Source organism: Lepidothrix coronata, unplaced genomic scaffold (assembly GCF_001604755.1).
Source record: "Lepidothrix coronata isolate B3197 unplaced genomic scaffold, Lepidothrix_coronata-1.0 Scaffold32, whole genome shotgun sequence".
Classification (NCBI taxonomy): domain Eukaryota; kingdom Metazoa; phylum Chordata; class Aves; order Passeriformes; family Pipridae; genus Lepidothrix; species Lepidothrix coronata.
The window spans coordinates 3,032,797-3,048,680 of record NW_016690212.1 but is presented as its reverse complement, the minus strand read 5'-3'; the positions used below and the strand labels follow the sequence as shown (position 1 = coordinate 3,048,680).

The 15,884-nt window shown below is 40.4% G+C and overlaps 1 protein-coding gene across 1 annotated transcript in view; it reads left to right on the top strand.

Annotated features, from left to right (window-relative positions):
* GRAMD4 (GRAM domain containing 4) overlaps nt 1–15,884 on the top strand; it is a 78,823-nt gene that overhangs the window by 14,779 nt on the left and 48,160 nt on the right. Inside the window, exon 2 of the mRNA XM_017811564.1 lies at nt 9,925–10,135. Within this exon, the coding sequence (XP_017667053.1) occupies nt 9,925–10,135 (211 nt within the window). The remainder of the gene's footprint in view (nt 1–9,924; nt 10,136–15,884) is intronic.

Genomic DNA, 15,884 nt, shown 5'->3' with positions numbered 1-15,884 from the left:
ACTCTGGTTGTTAGTCTTGTTCTCATTGAGGTGCCCTGATAGCTGAACAATTTGGAGAGCATGAACCCTGCCCTGTGGTTGCTTAGTGAACAAAAAGGTAAGGGAGTTATTTACATTGTATATGTAGCACAGCAGTTGTGGGTCTGTGGTCTTTGCCTGATAGTGATTCCTGCTGTATGGTCTAGCCATAGGTGAAACTGTAATGCAGAGGGAGCTTGGCACTGTGGCACATGGAAAGTGTTACTCAAACGTGCAAGTTGCCCTATGTGAGGTCCAGGTGTTGGTGAGGGCTCAGATAGGCTTTTCATCAGCACTGGGTTGTGTGCTCTCAGCTGTGCTCAGTGGAGGTGCACGCACAGCAGAGATTTGTCAGGCTGCAGTCATTAACTGTGGCCTGTGTCCTGCTTCAAATGGGTACCTCTTTGTTTATAAACACAACAAAAAGGAATTCATAGTCATTCTTCAAAACTGGGCAACGCAATATACCTTTATTCTGTTTTCAAAGGTTGCTGAGTGAGGTACGATGAGACACCCTGAGCAGATGCCGGCTTCCTAGAGTCCTCTCATTGAAACAGCTGCTAGGTCCAAGCCATTCTTTGTAGACCTTGGAAGGTTGTTCTCAAATGACTTTTTCTAAGCCTGGATTACGGCTCATCTCCACAGTGTCACTTTTTCTTAGCAGTACCTCCATTCTCTGATTTATCTGTAGTTGCTATCTGAAGATGATGAACATGCAGTTGAGGTAATGAAAAACTTAGCGTCAAACAGGTCTCAATAACTTGCCCTTTTTTTACTTGAAGGGATAGAATTAAAACTCTTCAGGGCTGGCAGGACTCACACTTTCTAAACAGTTAGTGATTACCTTCTGTAATAAACCTGTTAGTCTGAATAAGATGTTCTGTGCCAGTATATGTTCTTCTGACTTTAAATATTTACTTTAAAGTAGATTGTAAAAGGCCAATTTTATTCTGAGTGCTTTGTCAAGCTAGGCTTCCTACATTTTCCATTTGAACAGTGGAAGAGAGATAAATGCAGTGATAGCCTAATTTTCACAGAATCAACTAGGTTGGAAAAGACCTCTGCGATCATCTCACCCTCTGTTAGTTGTGTCCTGTCTTTCTCTCCCATCTGTCACCCCTTCGTCTTTGTTTTTATAGGCAGAATTGTGGTGCTTGCTTAGGGCAGCACTTCCTCTGTGCCCCAGCTTTTTACCTGTTTGAAGCCCATCCAAACCTGAGCTGCCTGAGCCTTCTTGTATGCAGAGGCTCTTGCTGAGCTGGTGATGTTCATCTTCCTGTCTTCACCCTCAGCTCTACCCTTGACTAGTAGACAAAATTCAGAGCAAGGAAGCAGAAAAAAAGCTTTTGTCAATGCCAAGCTGTGACAAACTCTTCCCCTGTCTTTCAGAGTAGGGACTGAAGTTCTGGTGTCCAGTGTCTGAAATGTGCCTTATGGTAGCTTTGTAACCAATGTCTTTATGGTGAGACTTTGAAGTCGTTTCACCTCATTTGAGTGCAGGTGGTCGCTGTAAAGGGATGCTTTCTTCCTCTGCCCACCACCACAAATGTTTTCTGTGAGAGAGTCACAACAGCTCTAATAGCTTGTGCCACCCCAAGTGAGACTGCATCCTTGTCTGCTCTGATTAGACTGACCTTGCCAGAAAACAAACACAAAAATTGGTTGCATCAGCAGTGAGCTGATAAACTGCATGAATGGTCAAGTGACATAAAGGCTATGGCAGAAGTGAATGGGGTTACTCCCTTTGGTGTCAGCCTGTGATCAAGTCAGCTTCAGGGTTGGCTGGGCTCCTCTGGAATTGGGATGGGTACACAGCAGGGAGGATGAAGGCAGCAAAGGAGGACCCAGTGGGTGACTAGGAAGGGAGGGGTTCACCTCCACTGCGATAGGCTTTTATTACTATCATTACATGCTACCCCTTTCACAGAATATCTGTCATGGCTTGAACTGGTGACTCTTCCCTCCTCTGCAGGCAGTCTTTTTCATGCAGAGTTTTTGGTGTGGCTTTTATGTTCTCCCACATGCATGTCTTGAGGAAAAATTAGCTTTATCTTCCTTCTTTGGGCGTTAACATTTCCAATTTACAGACAAATTAATTTAACAAAGCTTGCTAATTTTAGGTTCATGATGACGGACAGATGAGAAACAGAGGTGGCTATGAGTTTGCGGAAGAGGTGTTACCTTAAGTGGGGAGCTAAGTGCGAAGTACAACTCCCACAGCTATTCAGTGGAAACAGTTACTGCCCTTTGTTTCTGCGCTGCTGTGTGACCTGGATAGATACATGTGTGTGGTTTGGGATTTTTTGTTGTAACCCCCTCCACCCACAATTTTCCAGTGATGGTCAAGCCAAGGCCTCCAGTTTCGGCTGACTTGGGTACTGAGCAGCAACTCCTCTTTCTTTCTCCATCCTTCTGTGTAGGGTCACTGATGCCACTGCCTATGTCTGACCGGAGGGCTGGTCTTTAGGTCCTTGAGGGGTTAAGGCTGATGCTTTGCACAGGTCTGCAACTTTGCGGGGATGGAACAGCACATTTTGGGAACGTTTGCCTTAAAATGTTTGCCAAATATGTCTAAAGTGCCCTCTGTCTGAGGCAGGTATGGAAGAGAGCCCTACAGCCCCACGCCACTGTGCTCTGTCTCCCCTCTTCCCCCAACCCTTTCTGTTTGCAGCAGTCAAGCTGAAGGCTTTGAAGACAAGTCACTTCTATTGTGCAACTCGGATTTGTCTCCCAGGCAGCATCATGTTGTGAGCTGAACGACACGTTAGTCTCTTTGGGGGAAAAAAATAGATTTTAGCGTAATGCATATTCATGAGGCTGCATTATGGTTGCTGTGACAACCTCACCAGTGGCAGTTGAGATCAGTGTGTTGAACTTCTGTCTCCAGTCCCTGTGTTGTACCATAGCTCATGTTACATAGCTTTCTACTTTTTTCTTCCTCCTCTCCTCCCCCAGTCAGTGGACAATTTAAATTGTTTCAGAGTTGATGCTTAATTAATAGCTGCATCTAATTAAGCCTACAACACCAAAGCACAACTTCCTGCTGCTTCCCAACCCACATTAATCGAGTGTTGCTTCTGCCAGCAGAGGAATAAAGTAGAAGTGATTCTGGTGGGATTTTTTTCTTTTGTTCAACTCCCTTTAAGTTTAAAGGAAAAATAAACCTTAATTACTAAACATAATGTTTCTTCATAGGTAGCCTAACTAATAACTTCATCTCTCATGAGAAAAAACCCCAACAGAATCTACCCCCCTAACCATCCCTATCTTGTCTAGCCTGTCTCTAGATTCCTAAGGACTCCTGACCCTGAAAGGAGCTTTTAGTAGGTGTTCCTCAAAACCAGCAAGCAGTCTGTTCTGGGTATATTATGGCCCTGAAAGTGATGTTACTGGAAGAAGACTTTACCAGACTGTGACTCTGAGGTAGTGACTAGTATTTCAGGATGAACCTGTTGTGTTGAGCGTGGGGAGAGCTCAGCTCTGAAGTTTTGTTTGTTGTTGTCAGATACTGTGTGTGTTGATGTCAGATACTGAGGGCACTTGTGCAATGCTTGTAACATTCACAAAGTGTTTGTAAGCTGCTCTTGGCCAATCCATCTGGATGTTTGACCCAAAGTATTGCTGTACCTTGGTTTCCAATGAGAAATGATGACATCATTCTATATAGAAAATTTAAAATGTTGCATTGTCCTGGGTGATCTCATGTGGGTGCTGCTCATGAACGAGCTGCACTGAGCAAGGTTTGTGACCCTTCTGTGTGCTGAGCGACTTGTTGAGTTGAGCTTAATGTAAAGTTTTCTTGAAAGGTGCCAACTTCACCTTTACAAAACCACTTCCTTTTGTTCAAGGAGAGATGCTGTGGTTAAGGTTTAGCTTTTTTCACACGTGAGCCTTCTGGAGAGCAATTTGGGAGAAGTGTGTGCACAGGGAGAAGAAAAGTGTGCTTTTCTTCTTTTATCCTGTGCTCTAGGATAACCTTGCTTGAGTAGGGAGGTTGGCCCAGATGACCCACTGTGATCCCTTCCAACCTGACCCATTATGTGATTCTCTGAAGAGCTGGCAGACAAGGAGCTCTCAAGTGCAGTCAATTGATCTTTCTCTGGTGAGTTTCTTAAATATTAATAAGTACAAAATGTTCAGACAGTGACTTGAAATGAGATTCTGTTCATTAAAATGAGAAATTGGGGGGAAAAAATCACGTAGCAAGAGGGAACTTTTTGCACAGAGCAGTATATAGAGCTGGACTGTGAATCTGTTGTAGACTTAGATGCACTCACTGCGGCTTCCAGTTTTAGTCTGACATCCAGAAAAAAACATGCCAAGCTTTGTTTTCAGTATCAGTTGTTATGTGGATGGATTGGGTGTGTCTTGTTGGGTTCCTGCTCTCCTGTCAGCTGCTAGGATAATATGCAGGAGTGTAGAAGTAATGAATACCTCATGTAATCCTGATACCTACCACTGCCTCAATTTGCACACCGTTCCCTCATGATAAGACCAAAACATCCCTGTGTTGACAACTATATCTGTATTTGTTTGTCCACACACAGCCTGGCTTTTCTTGGATACCAGGGCTCTTACCTTGGACTTCTGCAGAAACATATTTTCACATTGAAAGGAGAATATGAAGGAGATATGAGGGAAATGTTAGATTTGCAGTGTCATATTCAGCTTTCTGAAAAGCTGTTTTTCTAGCAAAAAGAACATGGGTGCTTTGAAGGTTACTATACTGTGTCATAGTCTTGTAGGGTCTTTTTGACCTGGGATGAAATTCATCCATGATGTTTCAGTGAGTTTTTTGTTGTTTGTTTTTCCCGCAGGCTTCAGACTAACACTTGCTGGGGCAATGCTGTTTGACTTTGTGTACCAGGTTTGTGTTTTGTTAACAGCCAAGGAAAACTGAACCCCGTGTTGGGAAGCAGAGCCCTTTATCTAACAAAGTGCACATGAAAATTTAGCTGTTCAATCTCTGCCTGGTCTACCAGGCCACATGCTCCGATTCAGTGTATTCATGTGTGAAAACTAAATGCAACAACAGAAAACCAAAACCCACAAGCCATTAGGGTTTGAGAGTAGGAGACTGGGGTGAGTTAAGGGAGATTTTAAACATAGTGGTACACTGGGTGCTGCCCTTCCCTGAGTTCCCTTTTCCCTTGTGCATCCCAACCTCTTCCACGTTCATGCAAGAGCAGAGCATGGGGAAGCAGTGACTTGAAGGGGTGAAGAGGTTGTCCATAGGAAAAAGCCTCATAACCAAGTGCCTCCAGAGTGCACAGATGGGATGACTCATTCCCTGGAAGCTTGTTGTCTCCTTACTGAAGCCTCTCTGTAAAATAGGCAGAAAAAGCTGTTGTAGATCTCTGTATGATTTTTATGTGAAAGTTTGGGAAAACTTGATTTTTCTGTTCTTAGTATAAATTTGGAATGTGCGTATGTTGGTTTGGGTTTTTGGGTTTCATTTCATTTAAAATGAACATCTGACAGTTATTTGGGAGTTAATTGAGGGGTCACATATTAGGTCCAAATAGAGTCATCTCTTCCTTGGCCCTCTGTAAAAGGAATAAAACTTCAGGCTTGAAGGATTTGCTTTAGCAACTAGATATTAATGGCAAATAAAAAATATCTTTAAAGATTATTTTAGTTTGAGGTTTTTTTGAGTGTGGAAAATATAGACCTATAGGGCTAATCAAACCCTGTATAGATAAACTGTTTCCTAGGGGTTTTTTTATGGTTTAGGACTTTGGGATCATTTTTACAGGCTGCTGCTTAATTTTGCTGGTTTGACATCTACTAGTAAAACAAGAGGAAAGCAAGCTGCTTTCTTAAAAATTTGGATGCCTGAATAGCCTGGTTTGTAAGCATGTTAATGTAAGATATCCTTACTGTATTATGACTGAGGAACTGCTACTATTATTAGATCTGGGTGAGTTGTGACAAAGTTGGCTGTAAATCACTCTTGCAGAGTCAGCGCCTGCCTTACTGTGCTCTGCAGCACTTTCTGTTGTAGCACTGAGTGTGGGGAATGTCTTTTGTTGCTTGCATTAATGGTAGGGTGTTTGTATGCAGAAATAAGCTTGATTGGGGAGCATGGATTGGATTTTATTTTGCTCAAGTTGATTTGCAAGCATGATACCAGTCTTAATTCTCACTTATAGCTTGTTTGCTGTATGGTAGTGAGAACAATTATTGTCACATGTATGAAAGTGTTGGGAAATGACAGTTGAAAACACATGGAGTTAAAATACTTGTATTTTTATTAAAATTTTGTAATATTTATCAGTAGTTAGTTTGAAAGCAGAGGGAGATGTGGGTCTGCCTTTGCACTCTGAGCTCCACATGTGCAAAACTACAGGGTAGTTTTGATGCTGTGGGTGTGGGGAGTTACTAGAAACAACCTGAAACTTGCAGCTGAACCAGCTGAGTCCAGAAGGGGTGTTTGGGTAGGGATGAGTCAAGATGGAGAGATGGGAGAAGGTGAGGGATGAATAGCTATGATGGTGAAGCAAGTGTTTTGATATTTAGTTACTATATTTTGCAATAAATCTAATTCTAGATCAGATTCTTGTCTTTCATTTTATAAAAGCTTCCTCAAGCTTATCTAAATTTGACTCAAGTCACTTGGAATACAGAATCTCCAAGACTCATTTTACCTAGGGAGCCTGAAACTGCTGAAATGTCGCCATATTTATTGATCTTTATCTAAAAAAAAGTTGCTAGTTGCAAGAACAGGCTGCTGACAAAAAAGAGTCTGTTTTAGATCCAGCATTTGGCTGGAGGCCAGATAATGAGTTTCTATAGGAGCTTATTGGCAAGCTTACTTTTTTGCTTGGGTTCATGTAATGTAACTGTAAGTAATTTAGGAGGCTGGTACATACAAAACAATTTTTAGACAAAATGATCTTATTATTTTTAAATTTTAACAGAGAAGATATTTTTATATAACAGCTTTGTTATATAAAGCGCTTTAAAAGTGCCTTGGAATGCGATTCTTTACTATTTCCTCTTTTAATGGTCAACCTACTGAATAATCCTTTAAAAATATTGACCCTCATGGCATCTCTGTTTTACTAGCCTCAGAATTAAGCTGAGTCCATTCAGTGGAGTGATTTAAAGAAAGGTTTGCATTTTTAAAAGGCTGTTTGATAACACACATAAGGGTAAGTACCTCAGTTTTGTGAGTAAAAAAATGCCATAAATATGTTCATGGGTAATCTTTTGGCCAGGTTATTCTGTGACCTAGGGCTGAAATGTATGAACTATCCTAGGATGAGACTGGAGCGTAGGATTTTAATTTCCCAGATGGTGTCCATTCCAGGCAGTTATCTCGATGGGCTTTTGCACTGGCCTCGTCCGTTTTTCATTCTTGATTCAAAGCTTGATGGGAAGGATTGGAGATTGCTCTGTCTCAAGGTGTTTCTGACATTTCTCATTTCTTTTGTATGATAAGTGAATGTGAATCTATGCTAAGGGGAAAGAAAACTGAATTTGGATCTTGAAACATCCATTGAAGTGCTGTATATGCCAGGCTATAAGAAGATGTCCAGATCCAGCTCTTGGCTTTGAGGAGTGATAGATAAATGTGATTTGAACAGGAGAATGCCAAGGACTCCTGATTCTATCCAGGACAGCAATGCTTATCTGCAGCCTTGAGTAATGGCTCCATCCTTAAGAGGGGCAGAGAAGGCATGGGATGCATACTCGTCCTTCATGTTGGTATGGGCTGATGGGTGCCAACCAGAAAAGGAATAACACTGTACCATGCTTTATTATTTCTTTGTGTAGCTGTATTGTTAGCAGTGGCAGTGTGGATGATGAACAGACGGGGTTTGGTTTGCAGCTGCTTTGCTGTAGGTCTCTTACATGGTGTGTAAAACTGGTTGAAGGTAGATGGAGATCATTGCAATGGGCAGGAGAGCAATACAGTTGTACCGGTGCTTATCAGAGGTTTGAACTTCCCTAATACGATTTATTCCCTAGTTGCTATTAATAGAAGGGCCTAGAGATATTTCTGGATGTGATAGCTGAAATGTTTCTTCATCAAATAGTCAATGAATGAGCAAGAAGTGTTTCTATTTTAAACTTAGCTTTGACAAGCAAAAGAACTTCAAAGAAAAGCTGTTCATAGAAAATAACCTTGGTGTGAGTTACCACAAGTGAGTCTCTCTGAGTGATAGATTAAACACAGGGCTGCAACTTTAAGCATCTCTGATAAAGGAAGAATTTTATGGGTTTTTTTTGCGAGCTATACTGTAGGGGATTTGTATTAGTTTAAAACTTCTGTATTTAATTGAAGGGTGCTAATAAACCTTGGCAGAGGTGCAAACTCAGGCAGATTTTGAAGTGAATGATCCAGTTTGAACTTGGTGTGAATAGTCACTGCCAAAGTGTTAGGGTAAGCAGAGAATTCATAAAGTTGAAGAGCTCTGTTGAAAAGAGGTTTGTGTAAGGGGGTGAGAATTGCCTCAGGTGCAAAGGCTGTGGTAGCGAAAGGCTCTGCTGTTTTGCTCTTTATATTCCTGAAGTGAGGTGTGTCTGAATCTGCCTTTGCTTTTTCATCTCACACCAGTGCCTGGGTTGATGTACCATAAAGCAAAACATGACTTTTAATGAAGAGGATGGTAGTGTTGACCACAGAGGACAAAAGGGTAGTAACAGGAACAAGTGCCTCAAAATTTTTAAAAATCCATTTATTAGAGCGTTGAATCATTCTCCAAATGGAACTCTGTGAGCTGAGGAACAGTGTTTGTAGGAGAGAAAATTGTGACTGATTTGTTATAAACGGCCAGAGTGTTAGAATGCTGAAGTGGCAGGAAAAAGAAACTAACTGTTGGGTTTTTTTTTCTTTTTAAAGATGGAGCTTGGGACCTTTAGTACCGAGTGTGATTCATTGAATGGGACCAGTTTGGCAAGTCTGGTTTAAATCAGAAATTATACAGTGCAGTGTCTTGGAAAGCTATCATTACAATGAGTTTACGTACATAAATTAAGCTTTCTTCTATTGTCTTTTAAAAAGCAAAATGCTTCCCCCAGTAGTATTTAAGGTTTAGAATTTAAGAATTGCTCACGTCAAATACTGTCACTGGAAGTGAAATGTCCTGGGCATTTCTCATTCCTCTGGATGTTGTGGCACCTGCAAAAATACTGGCTATGGTGTTTCTCTTACAGTAAAATTTTAGCCATCCTACTAGTCCTAAGAAATTGCGAAAACATCACTAATAAAGTGATTCTCACTTGCACCTCAAAGAGAGTAATAAAAATCTAGCAAGGGATATACAAGATTTTCAGTTGTGGTAATTTGAAGGATTTTGGCCAGTGCATTTGAATGTTCATAGTCTGTTTCAAAAGTCTCTAGCATTTGGTGGGATCTTCTGTATGGATCTGTCTAGTGGCTTTCTTCAGTAAACCCTTGCTACTTTGTTTTCTTAGCCTGAAGCAGTAGGGAGATATCACAGCATCTTTACTATTTTGCTCCAGTTTGTCTGGGAGTTTAAAGATTGTTTGTGAAGCTGAGTGGATTTTCATGTCTTTGATTAGAAACATCTCAAGTTCAAGAATGTGGACTTACCAACTAAACTATTTTTGTTTCATGTGACCTGTTAGGAACTGACTTCCTAAACTTTGGAGTGCAGGTTGTTACCTTGTGCCTATTCTGACTTGCTTTAAAAATAGCCAGGAGAAAGAGGCCATAATGGTCTGGGAAGAGGGTAAATCATCAACTACTGAAAAACAAACCATGCATTTGTTACACTGTGGAAAAAAATACCTATTAAAAAGCTAAGCTGCACCACATTTTTCATCCACTGGCAAGAAGGCCCTTGAAAGATGGTTGGGAGTAGTTTATGATGAGAATGTCTTTATTTAGGTTTATTACAAGCTTTCTAAAATACTCTTGATGTCTTGATCTTGCAGAGACTCCAACCGTCATGTTAAGGTAAAGCAGAAAAGTGCAGTGCTGAACATGCTAAAGAAGTTGGACAAAATAAGGTTCAGAGGTCACAAGAGAGATGAGTTACTTGATTTAGCAGAGTCTCCAAATGCTTCAGACACTGAATGTGGAGATGAAATTCCGGTGAAAATACCTCGAACGTCAGCTCGAGACAATGAAGAGCTGAGAGACCCTGTAAGTACTTGATTTAAGTATTGCTATATGACGTTTTATAGTTCTGAGGCAGAAAATAACAGAAATTAATAATTCTTTATCCTTATATTTTGGATTTAACACTTGAGGATTTCTGGACTAGGAAGCAACCTTCCAGTAATAGTCTTCCATTTTGTGGAAGGATAAATTAATTTCTTAGTATTACAGTTCCCTGTACCTACTTTTTATTTTAGATATTGTGGGTTGACAGGTTTGTTAACCTTGGGTGTTCTTCTGAATGTTCTCTGGTTTTATTTGTTTTGTTGAATTATGAATGAACACATGAAAAGGAAAGGCAACTTTTCAGTCTTAGGAGCTCAGGTCTGCTTAAATGGCACTGGCCAGGACTGTACGGATAAGGCTTCTCTGGCTTCATTGCAGCGTCACACCACATTGTTCTCCACTGCAGTGTTGTACCCAGTAATGCTTCCATGCTATTGAGTTGGTTTAAACTTATGCAGCAAGTTTAAATTAAACTTTTTGGTGCTTGTAAGTGGGAGCACCCAAACAGACCTACCTTTTTAAAAGACACTGTTTCAGGAAGAGTTAAATATTGGTTAAAAAGTAAAATAAAATCCTGCTTTAACTGTTAAAAAATGACTAAGGATCCTTGAGCTTGGAATGCTACAATCTAAATTCAGATTTGGCTATTTAACTGTATTCTAGAATGTGACTTGGAAGTCAGAATTTATATCACCCTATTTGGAAATGTACTGTGCAGTTTCTGTCCCCAAAATGTGATCAGACTGTTGTCTGAAGGCTCATTTCTAAGAGCACAGGGCTTGCTCACAGCAAATTCTAAACTAAAAGACTTCAAATCGTATATGCTTATGTATCTGCTTTGAGATTGGCAGCTTTTTCTGTATATATTAGCTTTTTTAAATTTAAGTGGGCTTCTATGGTACCACATACAATTCTGGTTATAAAGAGCCTTTTTGCCAGAATGTTTTTCCTGTGGTCATGGAACAAACAGGTGGTAATGACAGAGCATGTTTTGGTCACAGAAAGTCTGTTGTATGCAAATTCTCAAGCATCTGAGACAAGTAAGTCTGTTAAATGCCATTTAGTCTACTGAAGACATCTGTTGTTTAGTTAAGATGTAAGTATTGTGTATACTGGGAGTACTGCCCTTCTAACGTTTTATTTTCTGAGGTTTTTATAGGTAAATTAAACTTAAGGCATTATGTTTATATGTGGGTATATATTAGATGCCCTTTGTATCTAAACAGAAGTATCTGGGTGGCAGAGCTAGAGGCTACAGAAAGATTACTTAAACTCTGGATACTATCTTCTATATTTCTTCAGGGGAATAGTAGCTTCAGGATGGTAAGGAGGGAACAGCAAGGTAAAACCTACAGTTTTGAATAGTTATAAAAGCCTTATGGCTACACATCTGCAGTGATGGTCTCTGATTTCTCAAAATGTTGAGCTCTGTGTGCTGAGAAGGGAATTTGAAGAGAAACACTTTGCTTTCTGGCTAATTTACATACTGTAGTAGGCTGTTGGGATCTAAGTCCTTGGGATACAGTTGAGTACAGTTCTTTAAAAAACAGGGAGAAAGGGAGAGAGGAAAGCAGCAACAGCATCAAACTTGTTTTGCCCCACTCCTGATATTTGGGAACTCCAAATGCAGTGGAGTAAGAGCCTAAGAGCAGCAGCTGTGTTACAGATATGAGCGAAATAAACCAATTGGTATGAGCAAAGAGGTCTGACGTTCAGGGATAAATTTCAGATGGGAAGTTTGAGGGATTAGCAGTTGGCCTCACAGACATCTGGGAACTGTCCATCTGTAAAATGAAGGGAGAAGAAATAATCCCCTGTGCTGCATAGGTGCCAAAAATAAAGTAAGTAATGCTTATGTATTTAAATCAGTATTAAAATACTGGTTGAGATCATGTGAACAGGGCAATTCTGAATTATGTCTCTCTTATTGAGATGATACGATTGAATTGTACCTGAATTGGTTTTAATTTTCAGTATCTAAACCTCAAATCTTAAATTGCATGTATACAGATTTGTTTTCTTTTAAAGGTTCTGTTAGCAACTTAGTATTATAGTTCTATTGCACTGATCATAAGAAGACCAAGTCTTATTGGTTTCTTCCTGTTTAATACCTTAGGGAAATGCTGAAAGCACACAAAAGCTAATGCAAAGCTGCGTAAATTGCACTTAGACTGCATATCTTTTCAGATAGATAAATGTGAGCTGTACTGTGCTTCCACTTTTGTTGCTTCATTGTTTCTGTTGAAATCTGAGTACAGAACTTGTGATTTGGAAATGGGTGGCTTATAACTGAACATATGCATGCAAAATTAAAGTCCTGGTCCCCTTATCTGCATCTGTCAACCATTCCCTTGACAAAGGCTTCATCTCTGCCCCTCTTCTTTCCTTCCCCTGTCTGGTGTATTAATCGTTATGGAGTCATTAAAGAAAGATCTCTGTCTATTAGAACAGTACAGTGCAGTCATATGAATGAAGGGTTCTTCTTTGCCTCATGGGTTTGCAGTGCACTTAGAAATGTGCACATTAGGTGCTTCTTCTTTAGGTATATATCTGAACCTGACAAGCATATGCAGGAACTCGACCCAAATGACTCTTTTAGAGTAAAAAAGCCTGTCATAAAAGCTTGTGATTGCAGAGCCCTGATCATCTGCCAAGAAGAGCATCATCCTCTGTTGTGCACCTCCTGCAAGTGAAGTGAATGTTCAGTCTCAGGCCACAGATACAGCAGTGGCACTTAGTCCCAACGTATCTTACCGAAGTTACACGTGCAAAATTTACACTGTGAAAAGACAGAAAAGATGGCCAGATGAGGTCATCTCGTGTTCTTTATCTTAAAACTGTGAGCTTTACCTATTTACTTCAATAATAAACATCCTAATCTGTGTTTGGGTAAAGCACACAGCTCCTGATAGGAGGGCCCTGGGTCTGGAAGGATTTATATTTTCCTTTCAATTCTTCTCAGTGATTTCTTCTGTTCAAAAAGTGTCTTTGAACTAGTTTGGACTCAACTTACATACTGGCTGCTAGCTTGTGTGGGTACTTTCCCCCCTCTCATTTAAGTGCCCCAACTACCAGATAATGCCTTGGATAGCAGATACTTTCTTAGATCTCTCTGAGTATTTGGGCACTGTGATCAGATCATTGCCAAGACAGCAATGTTGGTTAACAAATTTAACTCTTTGCTAAACATCTCTTTTAGTTCTTGAATGGCTTCCTGGATTTCTTCTTCCCTTCCCTCTTTACCATAGGTGATTGTTTGTTTTTTTAAAGCAAGAACATTCAACACTGTAGGTATGTAGAAACACCACAAGTGCAAAATAGGTAGAGGCAGTAACTTGGTCCATTCTTCCTAATCGTGAACATATTAGCATTTGACTTGTTGTGACATTGGAAATTGAAGTAATGTTGCTTTAATTCTCGGTAATTAAAGTCCCCTTCATTCAGTGCCACCATGTCCCATTTTTACGAAAGCGGAGAAAAGATTCAGTTCTATGTACAGGTATATGAATGAACGTGGTGCAGAGGAGATACCATCCCATTTGCAGAGGAGTAAAAGAACAAATTGTGTCTAAACCTGTGGAGGCAGTGAGAATTACAAGTCAAATCTCTCTTGTACCTGGCATGTTGTACTGAAAGCAATCTAATCTACTTAACGCAAGTTCCCTGCCAGTATGCTAGGATTAAATCTGAGTTATTGTGGTACAGAAAACATTAATTGCAGTACAGCTTGGCTTTTCCTGACATGTCAGTTAAAACTTAAATGCTGCTGCATCGGTCACCTCATTTACAGTGATTGTAAGGTATAAAGCATGATGCTTGGGAGGTATGAAGCATGATGCAAACATTACAGTTAAGATGTTCAAGTCTCTAAAACTGACTAGCACTAGGTTTTTTAAAATTTATGTAGAATATAGCTGTGTTTTAGGAGACTTCCAATATGGGCAGGCTTCCAAGAATAGCTACTAAGCATTAACTATTCATGCAGATGCCTTCACTCTTAAACAGTGTTGTTGAGTTTTCCCTTTTCTTACAGCAGGTAAATGCAGCATTCATGGGGAACTCTTTCATAATTTGAAGTAAGAAAATGCACATGAAGTGTGAATTGAGAAACTCAAGACAAGCTGTGAATGCAAGCTAAGATTCTGTATTTCAAACTACCTCTTCCCTGTGTTGTGTTCCAGCCACTTTCTGGGCCCTGAGGAGTGACTTGGGTGGATGGTTATGCCCCTGGGGTTGCCATGCCTTGTCCTCATTGCTCCTTTTCCTCTGTGTTTGAGAACTGTTCCTCTCCAGGCTAATTACAAACTTGGAAATGAGACAACTGTTTTGTTATACCTTCCTAGAGAAAAGTCATCCACGTACATATGATGTTGTGGAAGAAAATTAGGAGAGAGTTGGCTATTTTTATTTCTGTATGATGCTGAAACTTGCTGTGCTGCAGATGGGGAGGACAGATCCACATCTGCTTGGTTAAGAAGTGACTTAGACCCTTTCTGTGGCTGTACAGTGGCAGTGGTGTCGGTGCTCAGCGCACAGAACAAAATCCCAGCGCTCACAGGATAAAGGGAGTTTGGAGAGGGAAAGCAGAGAACTCTTGGGCTGGGAAGTGCTTTATGAAAAGCCTGAACTGCAGATGGTTTGAAAAACATTGGTGAGGAGGTGTGATTTTAGACCCGGAGCTGGGTGTGGCTTGGAGCAGCAGCCCTGAACTCTGATAATGGGTTACAGACAGTCTGTCATCATCAGAAATGTTCCTTTAACCCCTCTGTCTCTGACTCCACGCTTACCTCAGGCATTTCTCTGGCTTCCTGGGCACTGCCAGGCCTTGTGCATGGTCTTGGCTAAGTAATAGCAATTGCCAGCATTTTAAGAGGGCTCCTGTGTCAAATACTGTCAAAGCTAGAGAGGAAGAAGAAAAAGCAGAAATCTGCAGAAGCCTTCAAGGCTTTTCCTGTGAATCAGAAACTAGAAAGGACATCTGTACAGTACAGTGTAGTTGTTTCAGTCTGAGTCCCAGTGTTGTCCTACAGAGGCAACAGATAGGAGAAACCTTTACCCAGATAAGGCTGGAATTAATACAAGGATTTTGTTAACTTGTGAATTGAGTCAGTTATGCTAACTTCAGACAGAAGGGCTTTTTGAATTCAGAGGTAGGCAATAGACCTTCAGCAAATGTAGAGACTTTATTTCTTGTCATCTTAGGTGTGTTGGTGTAGGGAAAAAACTTCTGAGACAAAAAGAAACATCTGCTTAAATATCTCTCATATCGCTGTCCTGGGTGTGCTTAGTTTTCTGAACACTTCTAAACAGTATTCATAAAATATTATGGTGATGCCAGTTTTGGAAATTGGTGCTTTATTTACCACCAAACTTGTGTTACTGTGTATCTTACTACTCTGGTTAAACTATATTATTGTTACATGATAATTACATGATCTTGCTCCTAGTATTCTTAGCAAGCAGCCTTATGTTTTAATTTAGGGGATTTTTTTTCCTCTTTTTCTCTCTACGTTACAAGGTCATTCTAACCTTTTGTACTTAGTTTGAAGATCTGTACCTCCTGATTTTTAACCTATCAACGGATGTCAGGCTGCTTGAAAATCTAATGCTTAAGCAGATGAACACATTTGAAAACTTTCAGAATGAGTCATGTTAACTGATATCACTCTCCTGAGTGCTATTCACCTCTTGCTCTTTCCTTTCTTCTAAGAGGCACAGTCAAGGTGTG